At 44.4% G+C, this 18,429-nt stretch overlaps 1 protein-coding gene and 1 non-coding gene across 7 annotated transcripts in view; one reads left to right on the top strand and one right to left on the bottom strand.

Annotated features, from left to right (window-relative positions):
- Positions 1-18,429, bottom strand: part of PHF20 (PHD finger protein 20) — a 133,333-nt gene that overhangs the window by 5,558 nt on the left and 109,346 nt on the right. For all 6 annotated transcript variants that reach the window (XM_030830718.2, XM_060284680.1, XM_060284681.1 and 3 more), the window contains 4 exons: positions 11,903-12,002; positions 8,773-8,968; positions 3,710-4,115; positions 1,784-1,967 (listed from right to left, as the gene is read on the bottom strand). In XM_030830718.2, the coding sequence (XP_030686578.1) occupies positions 1,784-1,967; positions 3,710-4,115; positions 8,773-8,968; positions 11,903-12,002 (886 nt within the window). The remainder of the gene's footprint in view (positions 1-1,783; positions 1,968-3,709; positions 4,116-8,772; positions 8,969-11,902; positions 12,003-18,429) is intronic.
- On the top strand, positions 11,389-11,495 carry LOC115839409 (U6 spliceosomal RNA). The gene has a single exon (XR_004034058.1). It is a non-coding gene; the product is annotated as a U6 spliceosomal RNA (small nuclear RNA).

The raw sequence follows: 18,429 nt of genomic DNA, 5'->3' as shown, positions 1-18,429 counted from the left end.
CATGCCTTGGGGCAACTAAGCCCGCACGCCTCAACTAGAGAGCCCACGTGCCACAAACTACAGAGCCCACACACTCTGGAGCCCGTGTGCCACAGCCAGAGAGAGAGAAGCCCGCACGCCACAACAAAAGATCCCGCATGCCGCCATGAAGATCCCGCGTGCGGCAACTAAGACCCAACGCAGCCAAAAATAAAATGGAAGGAAAGGAGGGAGGAAGGGAGGGAGGGAGGGAGGAAGAAAGAAAGAAGGCTCTGACTTCTCCCCTAGGGGCAGGTTCCTTTGGCAACAACAGAACCTTCGCCCTGTTTCCATGGTGCTAAGCCTCTTTTCAGGGACCCAGAGCCAATTCTACCGCCACTGTCTGAAACTCTACAATTTTCAGTCTGGCATTCGATCCTCCTTCAGCTTTCTAATAGCAGGGTTTTTCACAGACCTGGCATCAGCTACAGTTCTAAGGAGCCCAAGGAAACCTTTCAGGAGTGAAAGAGAGACAGAAACACTCTGCCTTCCAGAAATGCCCTCACAATGGACCCTGGACTGGCCTCCCATTCCTGGTTCCGCAGGTTTGCCTCCGGGGCAGGAAAGAAAGCATGAGGGCGTGTCAGGCTCTCGCCCTCGCACTGTCCTCCAACAGGGCCAACGCTTTCCCAGTCGAGCCAGTCCTCTTATCATCCACCCTCAGCCACCCCCTCTGTAGCAGAAAACATCACTCTCTTCAAGGCTCCACTTCAGTCCCAGGAGCTCCAGGAAGCCTTCCTGTTATCACTTCCCCTCACAGCAGCTCTCCTCCCCTGGCCCGGCCTCAGCCATACCTGTGACCCTCGCTTACATAACACATGGCATTTTTCTTCTGAGTTATTTCATCCCCAATTACAGTAATAACAGCCTGGCTGTACTCAGAATCCTCAAACAGAACATTTATTTCTTAATCAGTCTCCTTTCTAAGGATGAAAACAAATAATTAGGAAATAAGAGAATAAGACAACAAACAATCAAGAAGGAAGTCTGACTTCAAAAAGCAAACTGACAACATCCTGGGGATCAAGAGTTCAGTCCTCCAAGCCCATTTGTTACCACTAACATCTGGGACAAATACCCAGGGGCTACATAAATGACTTAGTCAAGTTCTTAAATCTCTACTGATAAAGAGGAGAAGGCTTCATATTAGATTTTAAGAAAGGCTGAAATAAAAGGTGTTTTCAGGGCTTCCCTGGTGGCGCAGTGGTTGAGAGTCCGCCTGCCGATGGAGGGGACACGGGTTCGTGCTCCGGTCCGGGAGGATCCCACATGCCGCGGAGCGGCTGGGCCCGTGAGCCACGGCCGCTGAGCCTGTGCGTCTGGAGCCTGTGCTCCGCAACGGGAGAGGCCACAACAGTGAGAGGCCCGTGTACCGCACAAAAAAAAAAAAAAAAAAAAAAAGTGTTTTCAGATCAATCCTCAGACATCCTAAAAGCTCAAATACGTCAAAGTTTCAATTTCCCACAGAACTGGCTTAGTAGAGATCTGCTCAGATCACACATTACCCGCAGGCAGAGTCCAGCTGCTCTTCTGCACACTCTCCTTGGCAGAAGGGACTGGGAAAGTGAGGCAGGACCCCTGACATTGCACAAACCTTAGAAGTGCCCGATCAATACTAAAAGTAAGGCTCTGCCATCTTGAGGGGAGAATGAAGGTGGTGAGACTGACAGAGAGGAGACAAGAACACAGCTGTGCCTGGAGAGCAGCTCATCCCGGTGGGCCCACAGTGGCTGCCAAGTGCAGGGAGCCAAGGCGGGAGCCCTACCGTCCAGCTCCTTCTCAATGGAGTCCATCCTATGCGTGACTTCGTCCTGAAGAGACTCCACGTGCGTCAGCAGGTTAAACTGCCACTGGTGCTGGGAGCTCAGCAGCCCCTCTCCGCCTCTGTCCAGCAGCTTCCGAGCGGGGGCTTCCTCAGGTAGGACCTTTCTGGAGACATATTCCCTCACCTGGGGATGCAACAACATTGAAGTTACTGCATGGAGACAGCTCCCAGCCCCTCTTCCAAACAGCCAGTGTCCACAACCATTTGAAAACCCAGTTGCAGTTTGAATATCCCAACTCTCTACCTCCCTGCCTCGTTCCTCCCCTCTTGGGCACTGGGCAGAAGTGTGCCTGCTGTACCAATAACAACCACCTCAGGGCGGCACAGACCTCTGGCTCAGAGGATCCCACAGCTGCTTCCCAAAGAATGGCCCAATGCCCTAGGCCTGAAGTAGGCCTCACAGAAGGGCTTCCAGAAACCTGAGATCAGAATACAGCAAGGCAAGTGTAGACAAGGGTTAGTATGTGGATGTCAGACAAACTAGCTTTAAATCCTAGCTCCATGTCTCGCTGAATGCGTGTATCTGGACGAGTTACTTCACCTCTCTGGGCCTCTGTTCCCTCATGGGAAAGAAGGAAGTAGTAAATCCTACTTTAAAGGTTCATGAGGATGAAATAGGATAATGTTTATAAAACACAGTGCCGGCCTATGGTCAGCCTGCTATCGATGAAAGAGATTTTTAAGCCCAGCTGCCTTGTTTAGGCCCCGTATTTCCTGATTTTTTCATGATGTGCCAGACACCTCTAGGCAATGTGCCCAGTCTGCATGACCATAAACCTTTTCTGGGGTTTGTGACCGCAACCTTCCATTCACTCATTTGAAATGAAACAGGTTCTACTTAACATTTATTTAGGGGTGACTATGTGCAAAGCCATGTTCTGAGAGCTTTTCACAGATATGCTGCACAGTAACTGAGAGGGCACTGCCACTGGCTCCACTCGACAGGGGGTAAGGAGACACGTCTGAGGAGGTGAAGTGACCTGCTCAGAATCACACAGCAAGTGGCTGAGCCCAGACTTGAAACTGGGTCTGTCTCCAAAGACTATGTCCTCACCAGCCTCATCCAGCACTGTTTAGACCCTGGCAAGGATACAGGCTGAACGAGGTATAATGCCCACCCTTGAGGGGCTTCTAACCTAGGATGCACCCCCTTGGCACGATGCAGCAATGGACTTACGCTGGTGATACCATCCCACAAAGTGAAGTCTGTGAAAGTAAGTATGACAAGGGTGGAGAAGCTCTCAAATCACACAAATCCTCACTGACAACTGAGGACAGGGCAGAATGAGACCAGTGAACACTGGCAAGAGAACACAGGGGGCTCCAGGAGAGAATGACTTGAATAACAAGAAAATGAGAGTACCTCTTGGGAAAACTGATGAAACCAGCAAATATTTTGACAAAATGGACTGTTCCTATGTCAGGGCTGCAAAGTGAAAAGTAAAGCCAGCATAGAATTGTACTGAAAACCTTATGCCTAACAAAACACCTGACTCATTCTTTGCTCGTGGGAAGGATTAGCACCCACGGGCAACTATAAATTGCATTGAAGAAAAAAAACTCACTTTCCTAACTTACTTCCATTTATCAAGTTCCAGTCAACCCTTTTCCCCTGCTACCTCCCACCTCTCCACACCCCGCCCCCGACTCTGCCACTTTGTGGACATTTTTGGGGTTTAAGTGGGCTCCCTTGACTTTGTACTCATTTTAACAGACCAAAAAACATCGATGATAAGCAAATTTATATACAATTTTACAGTAAATACAACTCTATAATAAACATCTTCCACAGAACATTTAGCCCTAGGAGGAGAAGGTACAAGCACCCAAACACCGAATTAAGACCAGTACAAGCGAGCCTCATACCTTTGGGGAGCTGGGTTTGGGGTCACTGTCCCCTCTGCTCCTGTCTTGTTCTAGAGGCCAGCCCAGGCGCGGAGAGAGGGAATCGTCACCATTCTCGTGGAGGGAGTTGACTGCATCGTCAAGGGCAGAGCGCCGGGTCTCCACCACCAGCTTCTGTTCCACAGCAGGGTAGTAGGTGCGGGGCTTCTGGTAGCAGTGCTCGCTGGTGATATATGACTCCTCCACAGACCGGGGCAAGGGCAGGGGCAGAGGCTTCTCCACCGCCCCGTTCAAAGTTCTATAGCTTGGGGCTTCCTCCCTGCTCTTGGCTTCAGTGACATGGATGTGTTTGGAATGAGATCTCCCCTCCGCCAGATGCTGTTTCCAAGGCTGACACCACAGCTGCAGATCAGGATGTTCCCGGCTTCTGTTGGGAGGGCAAACACAGAGAGGGCTTTGGAGTACCTGGGACCACTGCAGGGGCTTTCCAGTAGCGGGGAAGACCTCCCACCTGGGCCAACTGGTACAAGCCACTATTTGCCACACAAGAGGGAATGTAAATCAGCAGCCTCTGAGGAGACCACTTCCAGGCAAGCTCCTGCTGTATCACTCACAGTGAGTGGGACTGGACTTGGGAGTCAGAAGACCTGACTGCATTTCAGCTCAGCCGCTGATTAGCAGTGCAGCCGGCCCAAGTCGCTCAGCCAGCCTCATCCCCGTTTCCTCCTCTGCAAATCTGGCTAACCATCTACCTGTCTGCCAGCAACCACTGAGTTTGCTATAAATGAAGTGAATTAATTTGAATGGAAGTACAGTACTTTGTTGGCAGTAAAGTGCTCTTCAAATGTGACTTACTAAAAATAACCTTAACTTTATTAATAAACAGCCATGATAATCCTGGCATGCAATGGCACTCAATTACACAAATCCAGTGGTGACCCGGGAGGGAGGTGGTAACCAGAAGTCATCTAGGCATAGGCCATTAATAACAAAATCTTCTGTTCACACCATTCCAAAGAGGAAAATCTGTTATTAAAGAACAAAGATTCTGCTCCCTTTTTGGGCCACAGACACTTCTGAGAATCTGAAAGCTCTTGCTACATGTATACGTGTACATAAAACTCTGTGTATGACTTCAAGTTTCCCACAATCATTCACCGTCTGACGTTTGACCCAACAGAAGGTCTTTAATTTACTGGATCATAATCAATTGTAAAAAAGGAAAAACAGAACAGAAAATACCAGAATGCACCATTCTAAGTAAGAGTAGGCGTTTGTGAAATTTTAGTTTCAGTTTTGTACATGTGAGTGATATAAAATGTATTTCTTACTGTGGGATATATATTTAAGTTTAAAAGCCACGACTCTAGATAAACTTTACCTTTTTAACTCTTGTTTACCACCCAGAACTTCCATTATAACCTTGGATCATTAAATGAAATGAAAGAAAGGAAAGGAGAAAAGGACGGAGGAAGAAGAACTGGGCTTCCCGAGTAAGGCCCACCAGCTACCGGCAGTTCCTAGCTGGCAGGGGTGTTTGCAAGCAAGTGGAAGGACGGACAGGTGCTACTCACATTTGGTTCACAGATGTGCAGAAATGTGTGGGAGCCTTTCCAACTGTCACAATGACTACTGATTGTCACATATGTGACCTCAGCATTCAGTTCACTGAATTCAGAGATGCTAAATATCCTGTAACGCTCGGTACAATTCCACACATACAGAGAATTATCTCATGGTATAATTGTAAACATTACCTTCACCAGTCCCAACTGAGAAACACTGAAACCAGATCAGCAGGAACTCAGCAGCAACTCCCACATACAGATATCCCCCACCCCACCCCCACACTTTCCTGAAGTCTTCCTGCAGAAATGGAATAGGCCATAAATAGGACAGCAGGGAATGATCTTACAGAACCTAAAATTCTGCTCGCAAGGGGCTACAACTATCCTTTCTCGGCTCTCCCACCCTAGCAATCCCCAATACCACCCCGATCCACTGGGGAAGGAGAGGAAACCACCAGCATCAAGGCAGCCTGGGTCCCTGGCCACTTCCAACAGGGTATCACAGCCTGTACCAGGAACCTAGGATCCCAGGCACACCTCTGAAATCATAATTGCATCAGAGGAAATGGAAGTCCTTGTTCACTTTCAGGTCTACTGTAGCCTGAAATCTGTTAACTTGGAGCATAGAGGCCATAGTATGGGCCTGTTCTTGTACGAAAATCACAAAAGTCGTTGTTTCCTTCCTCCTACAATTTTCACCCTCCCAGCTAAGATCTGAAGCCCCAGCTACTACACAAGGATGACCCTGGCCTTTCTTTGTAAGCCCTGTCAGTCATGAAGAAGGTATGCATAGCCATGCGTGTTACTTTTGAAATGACAACATTTGAAGTTATTCCCAGTTTTACTGTTTGCCTTTGAAAATGAATCCACCAGGTCACTTAGGAACAAAATTTCTGAGAATGAAGACCCAGAGCCTGTGATAGCAGAGACTATCCAGGTGTACAGAGACATACTGGGACCACCTTCCTGTCTCCCAGGCTCTTTTCTCCATATATAATGACTAACAAGATCTCCCTATACTCCCCCCTGAACTTCTTGGAGAAGTCAGATTTAATTCCAGTACAAAGTCACTGCTATAAAGATGAAGGATCTAGGGGCTTCCCTGGTGGAGTAGTGGTTGAGAATCTGCCTGCCAATGCAGGGGACACGGGTTCGATCCCTGGTCCGGGAAAATCCCACATGCCGCGGAGCAACTAAGCCTGTGCGCCACAACTACTGAGCCTGTGAGCCACAACTACTGAGCCCACGTGCCGCAACTACTGGAGCCCGCGTGCCACAACTTCTGAAGCCCACACGCCTAGAGCCCATGCCCCACAATGAGAAGCCACTGCAATGAGAAGCCCGCGCACTGCAACGAAGGGTAGCCCCCACTCGCTGCAACTAGAGAAAGCCCGTGCACACCAGCAAAGACCCAACACAGCCAAAAATAAATAAATAAAATAAATAAATTTATATAAAAAAATTAAAGATGAAGGATCTAAATGGGGATTCAGAACGAACAAGGTTCTGAAATATGGGGCAGGGCTGGAGCACTGGTATTTCAGTGAGAAGAAAGAGAACACCATCTGACTGAATCCTCAAATGAAAAGAAACACAGCAACATTTACAATCAGGAGCATCGTCTGAGGTTTGCCCTCACCTTCGACCTGTCTCAGTCAATTTCTGGCATCTCGTTAAGAAGAAATTCACTTGGCTTATATGGAGGAAAATTTTCTGATTTTATAAAATGTGAGGGAATACCTAGTCTAAGACATCCAAAACAGGGTCACTTGATTTAGTTCACCTCAACAGGTACCGTCACAGTAATGGCTAATTCCCCCAGTAACCATCCTTTCCTTCTCTTACACCCACCTCCACCCTCACTCCTGAGTTTGCTCAGGGCACACGGCCACCTGGCTACTAGCCTCCTGCAGTTAGGTGTGTCCATGAAACCACTTGCTCCCCCTCCTGGGGGTCAGAGCAGAGTGGAGGTACAGATGCATCTGCTTGGACCACGCAGATGAGATTAACCCTAATGGAATGCCAGAGCAGTAAGACAGAAGGAACCCAAGTCCCCACGTCCATAGCTGGAATCTTGGAGAAAGGCCACCTACCTACCTGGCCTGGACCCCTGCCTACCTCTGGACCATGCCTTATGTGAGAAAGAAAATTCCATTTTGTTTAGCCTTTATTTTTTTGGTTTTGTTATAGCAGCTTGGTTTTTACCCAAATCAACATATACTCTTGCTGAATGTGCCCTGCTCAACCTCTCCTTGCCATGTCAATTTTACTTTGTTTCCCAATCAAAAATGTTTAGGATGGTAGTTCCCTGGTGGCCTAGTGGTTAGGATTCCAGGCGTTCACTGCCACAGTCTGCAGTCCAGGTTCAATCCCTGGTCGGGGAACTGAGATCCCACAAGCCGCGAGGTGTGGCCAAAAAAACCACGATGTTTAGGATGAATGGATAAACAAAATGTGGTTTTACATATAATGGAATATTATTTAGCCTTAAAAAGGAAGGAAATTCTGATACAACTTACAACACAGACAAACCTTAAGGACATTATGCTAAGTGAAATGAGCCAGTCATAAAAAGACAAATACTGTAGAATCCCATTTATATGAAGTACCCGGAGCAGTCAAATTCAGAGAGACAGAAAGTAGAAGGGCGGCTGTCAGCGGCTGGGGGAGGGGAAATGGAGAGAAGTTGCTTAATGGGTACAGAGTTTGTTTTGCCCCACACAAGGAGTTCTGGAGACTGGGTGCAACAGAGTGAATGTACTTAACACTACTGAACTGTACACTTAAAAACGGTTAAGATAGCAAACTTTATATTATGTATATCTTACCACAGTTTAAAAAACAAAACCCAAAAACTCAGAACAGGAACTTTCCTGGTCGTCCAGTGGTTAAGAATCTGCCTTCCAAAGCAGCGGGCGTGGGTTCAATCCCTGGTCTGGGAACTAAGATCCCACATGCTGCGGGGCAACTGAACCCATGCTCTGCAACTAGAGAAGCCCACAACAAAGACCCAGCGCAGCCAAAATAGAAAAAAACAACTCAGAACGGTACAAAAAAAAAAAAAAGAAAAAACAATCTATAAATACACCATTTCTTTCTCTTTTTTTTTCTAAGGCATTTTATTGTATTTTATTTTTTGGCCGCACCATGTGGCACGTGGGATCTTAGTTCCCTGACCAGGGATTGAACCTGCACCCCCTGCATTAGAAGTGTGGTGTCTTAACCACTGGACCACCAGGGAAGTCCCCACACACTGTATCTTGATTACAGTAGTGGTTGTATATACATTTGCCAAAACTCAATGAACATTTAAAATGGGTGAACTTAATTATATGTAAATTATACCTCAATAGAGTTAATTTTTTTAAAAAAGAATGTTTATCATGTAACTGAGAATCTTAAATAAAAGTCTCAAACTTATCGCCGATTTTGTGGCTTTCCAGTTTCTCATATTTATCCTGCCCTCTGCCCACGCCAAATCAGACTCATCCCCAAAGCTGCAGGTGCCACACTTACTGCAAGATGCTCATCTTGAGCTGCAGGCCATGCAGAACCTCGATCACTCTCTGCACATCGCCGAGAAGCTGGTGGGTGGCCACAATCTTCTTGGCATTCTGGTGGGAATAGTTCTCTTCTAGAAATGCCAGGCCATGCATATGTCCCCTGCTCAACCACTCCTTGTCATACCAGTACTTGAAGCCAGGTCTCTGACCTAAAGCAGTGACAATGAGAGAGTTAATCCTTGGTCTGAAGGAAACCCAGACCATTTCATCATCGCACAATTATCACACAAACTATTGGAAGGATGGACTGGTGTGTTCATTTTGTTCATTCATTCATCCAGTATACATCTACTTGGCACCTACTATATGCTGGGCTCTCTACTAGGTGTTGGGGATAAGGTAGCGAGAAAAGCATATAAATTTCCTGATCTCTGCGACTGGCCAGAGGTAGAGTGGAACTTGGATATCTTGTTAAAGTTAAATCACATCATTCCCTCTCCCACTTAAAACCTTCGATGACTTCCTATCGTGCACAGAAGAAAACCCAAAGCCCTGACTGATCTAATGAGGCCGGCAGGCCCGGGCTCCTTCCTGCCCCCCTTGCCCCACCCTTTCCGGAACACATTCAAGCTCTTTCTGGTCTTAGGGTCTCTGCTCTAGCACCCCTACCCCTGTCTGGAGCACTATTCCCCAAGGCCTTTGCAGGACTGGCTCCTTACCACCTCCTCAGAGAGGCCGTTGGTTACCTCCCAAAGTACGAGAGCCTCTTCCGTGCCTCCTAGTCATTCCCGATCTGAGGGCTTTTGCCCCCTCAAAGCATTCATCCCTACCTAACATGTTCTTGTTAGGTGACTTATTTTGACATCTGTTGCTGGTCCAAACCCCACTAAAAGCCAGAAGAATAGGAATTGTTTTGTTCACGGTTATATCCTCAGTGTCTGGCAAAAGGCATCGTGAATGGATTTATCAAATGGAAAGAAGCCCCAAGTGCCCCTCCAACTGTCACCTACCGCCTAACTAAATGAATGGTCAGCCCCCCACTCCCTGCTCTGGACCTCCATTTCCCATCTGTAACAATGACAGATGAACCAAACAGCTTCAGCGGTCCTGTTCATTACAGGGATCCTCAGGAAGGACTGAAAACACAACCACACGTGACTTGGCACAGTGTTTCCTGCTGTAAAAGCCCAGGGAACAGCTTCCAATCAGACTGTTGTTCACCTCTCAATGGCTATAAAGACCCTAAAATAACCCGGGCAAACCCTATCAAGGTCCTTGCACTCTTTCTGGCTTTTCTAAGACACATGGTGGGGATGCACCTCCACTCTGTTAACAACACCTTTAAGTAACCTTTAAAGAATAGATCTGTTAGGTTAAACTTCTGGCCCAAGACTGCAGAATCGAACATAGTCAATAAATGTGACAGTCACTGAGTGCTCAATTCAAGGAATCTATTCCCAGTCTTGGCAATTTAGTTATAAAAGTTCAGAAAGTGCATAGGGATTGATAAAGATGGTGTGTATGATTTCTAAAAAGAGAAAAGTGGACGGAGAGAGTGAGAGACAATAAAGTAGACAAAAGGTTTTAAATGGTGCCCTAAAGAAGCCCTGGGGATTATGTGTGGAATCTGAGAGGCAGCTGCCACAGAGGTAGCCTGAGCAGCAGGATTCAAAGCAGCACTACCTGTTTTACAAGACAAAGGTCAGAGATACCAGTTGTCATCTCCTATCTAGCACTAACTGTCTGAGTGATCTTAGGCCAATCATGTCCCTTCTGGGCCTGCTGCTTGCCTGTTAAATGTCAAGGCTAAACTAAGTGGTCTCTGAGATCCTGCCCATCAATTATATTCTATGACTTATGGACTAATCTTTTGACCATATTCTTTCCTTGGGATAAAGGGAAAAACAGAGGCAAGATTGCTCTCTGTCTATAGACTAATCTAGCACTAGAAGACACAGTGTCACAATAGAGGTTATCAGGCCCCAGGGGGACCTACTTGCTGGAAAATGAACTGTGGTAGCCCAGTCCCTCCCTATACAACCAGCAAAATCAAGAGACTTGGTCCCACAAGTCAGTTCTAATTCCAATCTGCTTCATGAGATTAGGAAAGTCATTCATTTCCCTGGGCATCAATTTCTTCGTCATAAGCAAAAATCGGAACAGGAGCTCCTACCAGGCCCACCTCATAGGACAAAAAGGAATAACAGAAGCAGAGGCTCTCCAGCGTTGTCTAGCTGTAAGGGGACTGCACCCAAGGGGAGCAACCTTACAGGTGATGAATGGAGACATGTCACATCCCACTGACAGCAAAACAAGAACCACGGATTTATAATCCACCCCTGAGATTTCTGGAAAGGGGAAGCCAAGAGCCATAGGCCAGCCCTGTGGTCAAGGAACAATGAAACGAACTGATCCTAAGGAATTAATTCACTGCTCTGGGTGGCGGACAGGCTCTTCGCAAACACACCTTTCCCCTCCCCTCAAGGGCGTATCTCCCTTCCAGGTGGCAACGATGCAATGGAAGGCAGATGCCACCAGAGGGAGCAGAGGCCGGTTTCCAACCCTTCAACAGCCCTGAAAAGCCAAGGACAGAGCCCACATCCTCATGAACTCTCAAGAAAAGGAAAAGGTGCTCGCTCTGGCAGCACATATTCTAAAACTAGAACAACAGAGAAAAGATTAGCATGGCCCCTACGCCAGGATGACATGCAAATCGGTACAGCGTTCCATAGTTTATACAGAGTTTCAGTCGTACAAGATGAAAGAGTTCTAGAGATCTGCTATACAACATTGTGCTTATAGTTTATAAAGAATACTGTACTGTACACTTAAAAATTTGTTAAGAGGGTAGAGCTCATGTTATATGATTTTTACCCCCCCCACCCCCACCCCCACACACAACAAAATTCTAGCTCAAGGCCTGGCCTTCCACTAGGTGAACCTCTTCATACATGCTCTCTTACTGCCAAGTTCAGGACAGCTGGCCACCAGGTGAGCTAGCAACAAAGGCGAGGAGGAGGCAGAGTCTAGCCGATGCTGAAGAAATGAGTCTCAAGACCACAGACACTCAGGCTGCTTCACCGCCAGCTGTGCTAAGGAAAAGGCTACATATTGTTAATATCCCTGACTCCAGAAATCTCTACCTGGAGGGTCTTGGCAAACATAACAGGTGTATTTCTCAGGCACATTTTCTTCCAGTAATCCCATGCAGACCCCATGCTGCCAGCACTGGCACTCTTCACACTGTTAGAATTAAAGAAGCAATAAAAATTAAACTCAGAAGGAATCCTCCATCCAAAAATAAGACCCACCTGTGGGGGGAAAGGGGCAGTGGGAGGCGGAAGGAGGAGGGAGGGAGAGGAGGAGGAGGAAGTGGGAGCTGAGCTGCAACCACTCTTCCAGAGCAGCCACTAGCCACCTGTGCTTTTAACATTTAAGTTAACAAACTAAGTTTAAAATTCAGTTCCTTAGTCCCACTAGCCACATCTTAAGTGCCCAACAGCCGTATGAGGCTAGTGGCTACTGTACTGGACAGCACAGATGAAGAACATTTAAATTAAACAGTACTGATCTCAGAAAAATGACTATTTTCCCTCCCATTTCTAGAGGCTTTCACTTTTCTGATCACTTTATAAACAGAGAGGGAAAACTGTTTAAGTCCTTAGAGGGAGGTTAACTTAGAAAGACAAAAAACTGAGTTTGAATTCTGGCTCAGACATTCATTAGCTGTGTGACCTTGCACAGGTCACTTCTCCACCCTGGGCTTCAGTTTCCCCATCTGCAAAATAGGATACTATTCCTACCAACCGTGTGGGGCTGTTTGTGAGGAATCAATGGGTCACATGTCAAAATTCATATAGTAGAGCCCAGCACACAACTTTTATGTATTAAGAGCCTATTACTGCTACGAATGGGTAGGCTAACTCACTTTGATGCCTCCTGGACTCAACATATGCTAGCGCTTTGCATTTGTTCTTTCTAAACCTTACCAACGGTCACACAGCTGAGAAGACGCAACAGTGGATCAGAACACAAGCCTGGCTGACTGCAAGGCTAGTTCTTTTAACCCCTAGGCTCCACTGCCTTCCCTGGGGAAGGGGGAAAGAGAGAAAGGGCAAGAGGCAGAGAGGGAAAGAAAGGAGCAGAGGATGAGGGCAGCACTGGGAGACAGACGTGTGGCTGGCCTGAGGATAGCAAGCCTGAGGGCTAAGGGTCCAGAGGAGGGAATGGAGAGGAAAAGGATGGCAAAGGAGATACTAGGACACTTGAAGCAATTCCAAACCAGGGCCCTAAACCTTTAACTACCCAACCAAATGGATAGCTCTGGAAAGTGGACAGCGAGCTTCTGATACTGTCTGGAGGGTGGGCCACCAGCCTGGCCACAAGGGAAAAAGCTCACAGTCCTCAGCCACTTGGAGTCAGATAGGCACCAGGATCAAAGGGCTTTTATGGGCTAATCATATCAGAATCAACAGGGGCAGAGCTGGAAGAGAGACTTCAGATAAGATGCGATCCAGATTCTTCCATTTCCAATGAGGAAACTAAAGGCTCAGAGAGAAAGAAAAGGGTGTGAGACAACAAAGGCAGTTAGTAGCAGAAAACAGACTAATAATTAAGAATGAAAGCCTCTCTCACCAATGACTTCGTGTCTTAAGAACTAGGATACACCAAAATTGAATCAAAAACACCTAAGTTGAAAATTTCAAAATAACGTTTTTCATGTGGGTCTGGCTAATACACATTATTCATTTTTAAAAAGTTTAAATTGGTACCCCAATAAAGATGTTAAAAAAATAAATAAATAAATAAAAAAGTTTAAATTGGAACTTCCCTGGCGGTCCAGTGGTTAAGACTCTGCACTTCCACTGCAGGGGGCGTGGGTTCAATCCCTGGTTGGGGAACTAAGATCCCACATGCCGTGTGGTGGGGTGAAAAATTTGTTTAAATAAATATTAAAAATAAAAGTTTAAATTTTTTTTTTGGTGGGGGAGGGCAGTTGTGCCACGCGGCATGAGGGATCTTAGTTCCCCGACCAGGGATTGAACCCAGGGCCCCGCCCTCCAGCAGTGAGAGCGCTGAGTCCTAACCACTGGATTGCTAGGGAATTCCCCAAAAGTTTAAATTTAGAAGTGAACAAGAACAATAACAGAAAAGATAAAATATCTAAGAATAAATCTGAAACTAAGAATAAAAACATGCAAGGTCTGTGTAAAGAAAATTTTTAAATATTTGAAGGACATGGAGACTTAAGTCAATGAATGGTAAGTTGTACTTTATTCCTGGATAGCAACGGTCATTATAAGGATGACAGTTCTCCTTGGATTAATATATAAAAATAATGTAATGCCAACAAAATAATAAATCAATAGCTCTGGAACTATATTGAAGCTGATTCTAATAGCCAGGAACTTTATTAAAAAGAACAAAAGGGGGTACCAGCCCTACCAGATATTTTTAAAATATTATAAAGGTATAATAATTAAAATAGAATTGTACAAGTAAATATATAGACAGAGAGACCAATGGAAGAGAGAATCCAGAATGAGATCCAAACTACATACGGAAATAGAGTAAATAAAGGTGGCGTTTCAATAATAAGGCATGGTGTTGGGACAACTGGGTAGTGAGAGCCTTCACCTTATACCAGGATAAATTCCAGGCGGATCAAATATTTATACAGTTTTTAAAAGATAAATGAAACCGCAAAAGTACCAGAAGAAACCATGAAAAATTCTTTTATTGACTTTTCTATAAACTGTTATGAACTTCCAATGAGGAAGCAACTGCTATTCAAATCTCAAAAGCCATTAAAGAAAAGTTTGATATATTTGACCTCACAAAAACAAAAAAATCTATAAGACAAGCCAAAAGATGGATGACAAAGTGGGTACAAATATTTGTAACTGTTCTCACAGCTGATACAAAAACATATCTACAAAAAGCTTACACAGGGACTTCCCTGGTGGTCCAGTGGTTAAGACTCCATGCTCCCAATGCAGGGGGACCGGGTTCGATCCCTGGTCCGGGAACTAGATCCCACATGCCACAACTAAAAGATCCAGCATGCCACAACTAAAGATCCCACACACCGCAACTAAAGATTCCACACACCACAACTAAAGATCCCACACGCAGCAACAAAAATCCTGCACGCAGCAACAAAGATCCTGTGTGCCGCAACTAAGACCCAGTGCAGCCAAATAAATAAATAAATATTTTTTTAAAAAAATCTTATGCAAATGGGTATGAAAACAACCAACCATCCAACAGAAAACTGAATAAAGGACATGAACAGGCAGGTCAAAGGAAAAAAACACATCTTAAATAAAAACATGTTCAAAGCAACCATTATAAGAATAAAGTAATGTAAGGGAACTTGAATTAATATAAATTAATGTGAAATGAAACCAGCCTAATAATATACATACACATTAGTATTTCTAGATTCTAGGATTACATGTAAATATCAATTAATTCTTCATACCTTTATGTATTGCCTGAAGTTTTTATAATAAACATTTACTACTTTCACCACACAAGTGTTATTCTCATGAAAAACTGTTTATAGAGTATAATTTTCATTTATACATGCATGTGTATGTGTGTATTCTAAAATAACAACAGTGATTTATCCCTGGGTAAAAATAATCTGGGTAATCCTTGTTTTCTTCTTTGTAGATCTTGGAAAATGCAGAAAATAACAATCATAAAAATTTTTTAAGTATATTAAAATAAATTACAAAATGGCTATACTAGTAGATTGTTTTTTCACTTATCTGAAGAGCAAAGATAAAGAAGTTTGATAGTACTGTACTGACAAGGGCGCTGGTAAGACTGTGCTTTGGTACACCAGGGAAAGTTTATAGAATATTGCTATGACACCAGTATTTGTCAAAATAATAAATGCACGCCTACTTTGGTCCTGGAATTTTACTTTCAAAACTTGGTCCTACAGACATACTTACACAAAATTATTCATTACATCACTGCTAAGATTAGAAACAATCCAAATGTCCATCAACAAGGGAAGAGTTAAATAAATGATGATCCATCCATTATGCAACCATTAAAAAGAATGGGGAAGCTTTTTTAGATCTGAAAATGGAATGGTCTTCAACATATATTATTATTATTATTATTATTATTTTTTTGTGGTACGTGGGCCTCTCACTGTTGTGGCCTCTCCCGTTGCGGAGCAGAGGCTCCGGACGCGCAGGCTCAGCGGCCATGGCTCACGGACCCAGCCACTCCGCGGCATGTGGGATCTTCCCAGACTGGGGCACGAACCCGTGTCCCCTGCATCGGCAGGCGGACTCTCAACCACTGCACCACCAGGGAAGCTCTTCAACATATATTATTAAATGAAAAAAAGATACTGAAAACACTATGTATTAAAATAACATTGTTAAAAAAAAAAAGATGGTTGTACAGCAATGTAAATGTACTCAATGCCAGTTCACTTAAAGCCACATATATTTAAAATGGTTAAGATGGTAAATTTTATGTTATGTATATTTTATCACAAAAAGAAAGAAAAAAATGGAGAGTATATATTTGATATCGCTTGTTTAGCCACTGAATGTTTCTGGAGTGATACGCAAGAAGATGACAAGGGCTGCCTCCAGGGGAAGCAAATAAAGTTTCTAAAATGGGCTTCTTATTAAAGCTGCTACACAATTTTCACTGGGGTCCAACACCTAATGTTATATATTTGTTGCTCTAGGGCAAAGGTCAGCAAACTACAGCCCACAGGCCAAATTCAGCTTGAGTCCTATTTTGGTAAATAAAGTATAATATGAACATAACCATGGTCATTCATTTTTCTGTATTGCCTCTGACTGCTTGGGGCAGAGTTGAGTAGTTGTGACAGAGATCACATGGCCCAAAGCCTAAAATATTTATTTTCTGGTCCTTTAAGAAAAAGTTTGCCAAAACCTGCCTTAGAGCAATTAAAATAATTTAAATATTAAATGGGTTTCCTGATGCTCATTTTTTTATGTGGTACCCAGATTTCTCAAACATTCATGATTACTAAGTAGGATTTTAACCTTCCAGTGATTTAAATTAGCACTGGTAAATAAAATCAAATAATAATATACATGAACAATACTGCTACCAAATAACGAAAATGATCAAAGAAAACTATTTCTCTAAAGTAATCTTCTAGAGAACAAATGCTAAATGTTTTCTAGGGTTGTGCAAATTATCAATGTAAGTTTAAAATTTATTTTAAGAAAAAAATGATCTGAACTTTCCTAAATGATGAATATATTTAAAACTAGACGAATACATTTTAAAACTTTAAACTGTATTGTTCCACTTAGCTCCCTCTAAATTTATGCCTTTTGCTAAAGTTACTGAGTGGAAAAAGGTACTCTGCTCACAATGACAGGTATAGTCAGAAACTGTCCCTCTATAACACAAAGCCAGCTGGACAACAAGTGGACAGCAAAGAAGAGTCTTCTACAACAAAACCCAAGGTGTTCTGAAGTGAGCTCGTCACCATAATGCCAGACAGGAAGCCACAGTGCTGAGCTGAGCTGCGGGGAAGGTCATGTGGAGCTTGGGAAGCAGGCAATGGAATTCAGTTCCTGACTCTGCCATGTAACAATGGTGTGGTCTCAATTTTTTCAAACTTAGTTTCCTCACAGCACAAAATGGCACTTCAAGCTCTACCCCCGCAAACACCCCATGATCCTTGCCACTTACAGAACAGTCAATGGAGAAAGTACCATGGTGGATCAGAACTGCATCTCTTATACTGATTAGCTGGAAGAGCCTTGCCAAGAGAGGCCTTCGTTACTCACCCACTAATGATTTCTAAGGACAAATGAGGACCAAATCAGGCTTCCAAGGCCCAGAACTGAGCACACGCCCAGAGAGACAGGATGAAAACTAACGATCTTCAACATACTTTTATTTCATTTATTTATTTATATTTATTTTTGGCCACATTGGGTCTTTGTTTCTGTGCATGGGCTTTCTCTAGTTGCAGCGAGCGGGGCTACTCTTCATTGCAGTGCACAGCCTTCTCATTGTGGTGGCTTCTCTTGTTGCAGAGCATGGGCTCCAGAGCGCAGGCTCAGTAGTTGTGGCTCACGGGTTTAGCTGCTCCACGCATGTGGGATCTTCCTGGAGCAGGGCTCGAACCTGTGTCCCCTGCATTGGCAGGCGGATTCTTAACCACTGCACCACCAGGGAAGCCCTTCAACATACTTTTAAAGCCAAACTTAAAAAAAAAATTCTACTGGAGGGGAAAAAAAACCAAACAAACGGTTTTCATGTTACATAAGTTTTTGAATTATATTCCACTGAGCTTCAGAGATTCTACAAATGGGTGTGTTTTATAAAATGAGACTATTTTAGAAGACAAAACAAAACAAAAAATGCACACTCCAAGCTTAAATGTTAAGACAGCAGAGCCCACCAGTACACATAATTCTTTACTGCTAGGCTAACTTATTATCACGCTGCCCTCAGAACAAAGTTTTTCTTCCCATCTCTGATTAACCAAAGTGACTACACAGCATGCTGTTTAGGAAAAGTCCCCATACAACGGCCATGTTCATTAGGCTTGTCTCACAAAAAAAAGAAAACAACTGAGCCACTGAAATGCTCCAGGTTGGCAACCACCGCTCACAACCCCACCTGCATATTAGAGCTCATGGGA

Source organism: Globicephala melas, chromosome 15, assembly GCF_963455315.2.
Source record: "Globicephala melas chromosome 15, mGloMel1.2, whole genome shotgun sequence".
NCBI classification, from domain to species: domain Eukaryota; kingdom Metazoa; phylum Chordata; class Mammalia; order Artiodactyla; family Delphinidae; genus Globicephala; species Globicephala melas.
This window is presented reverse-complemented; position numbering and strand designations above follow the sequence as displayed.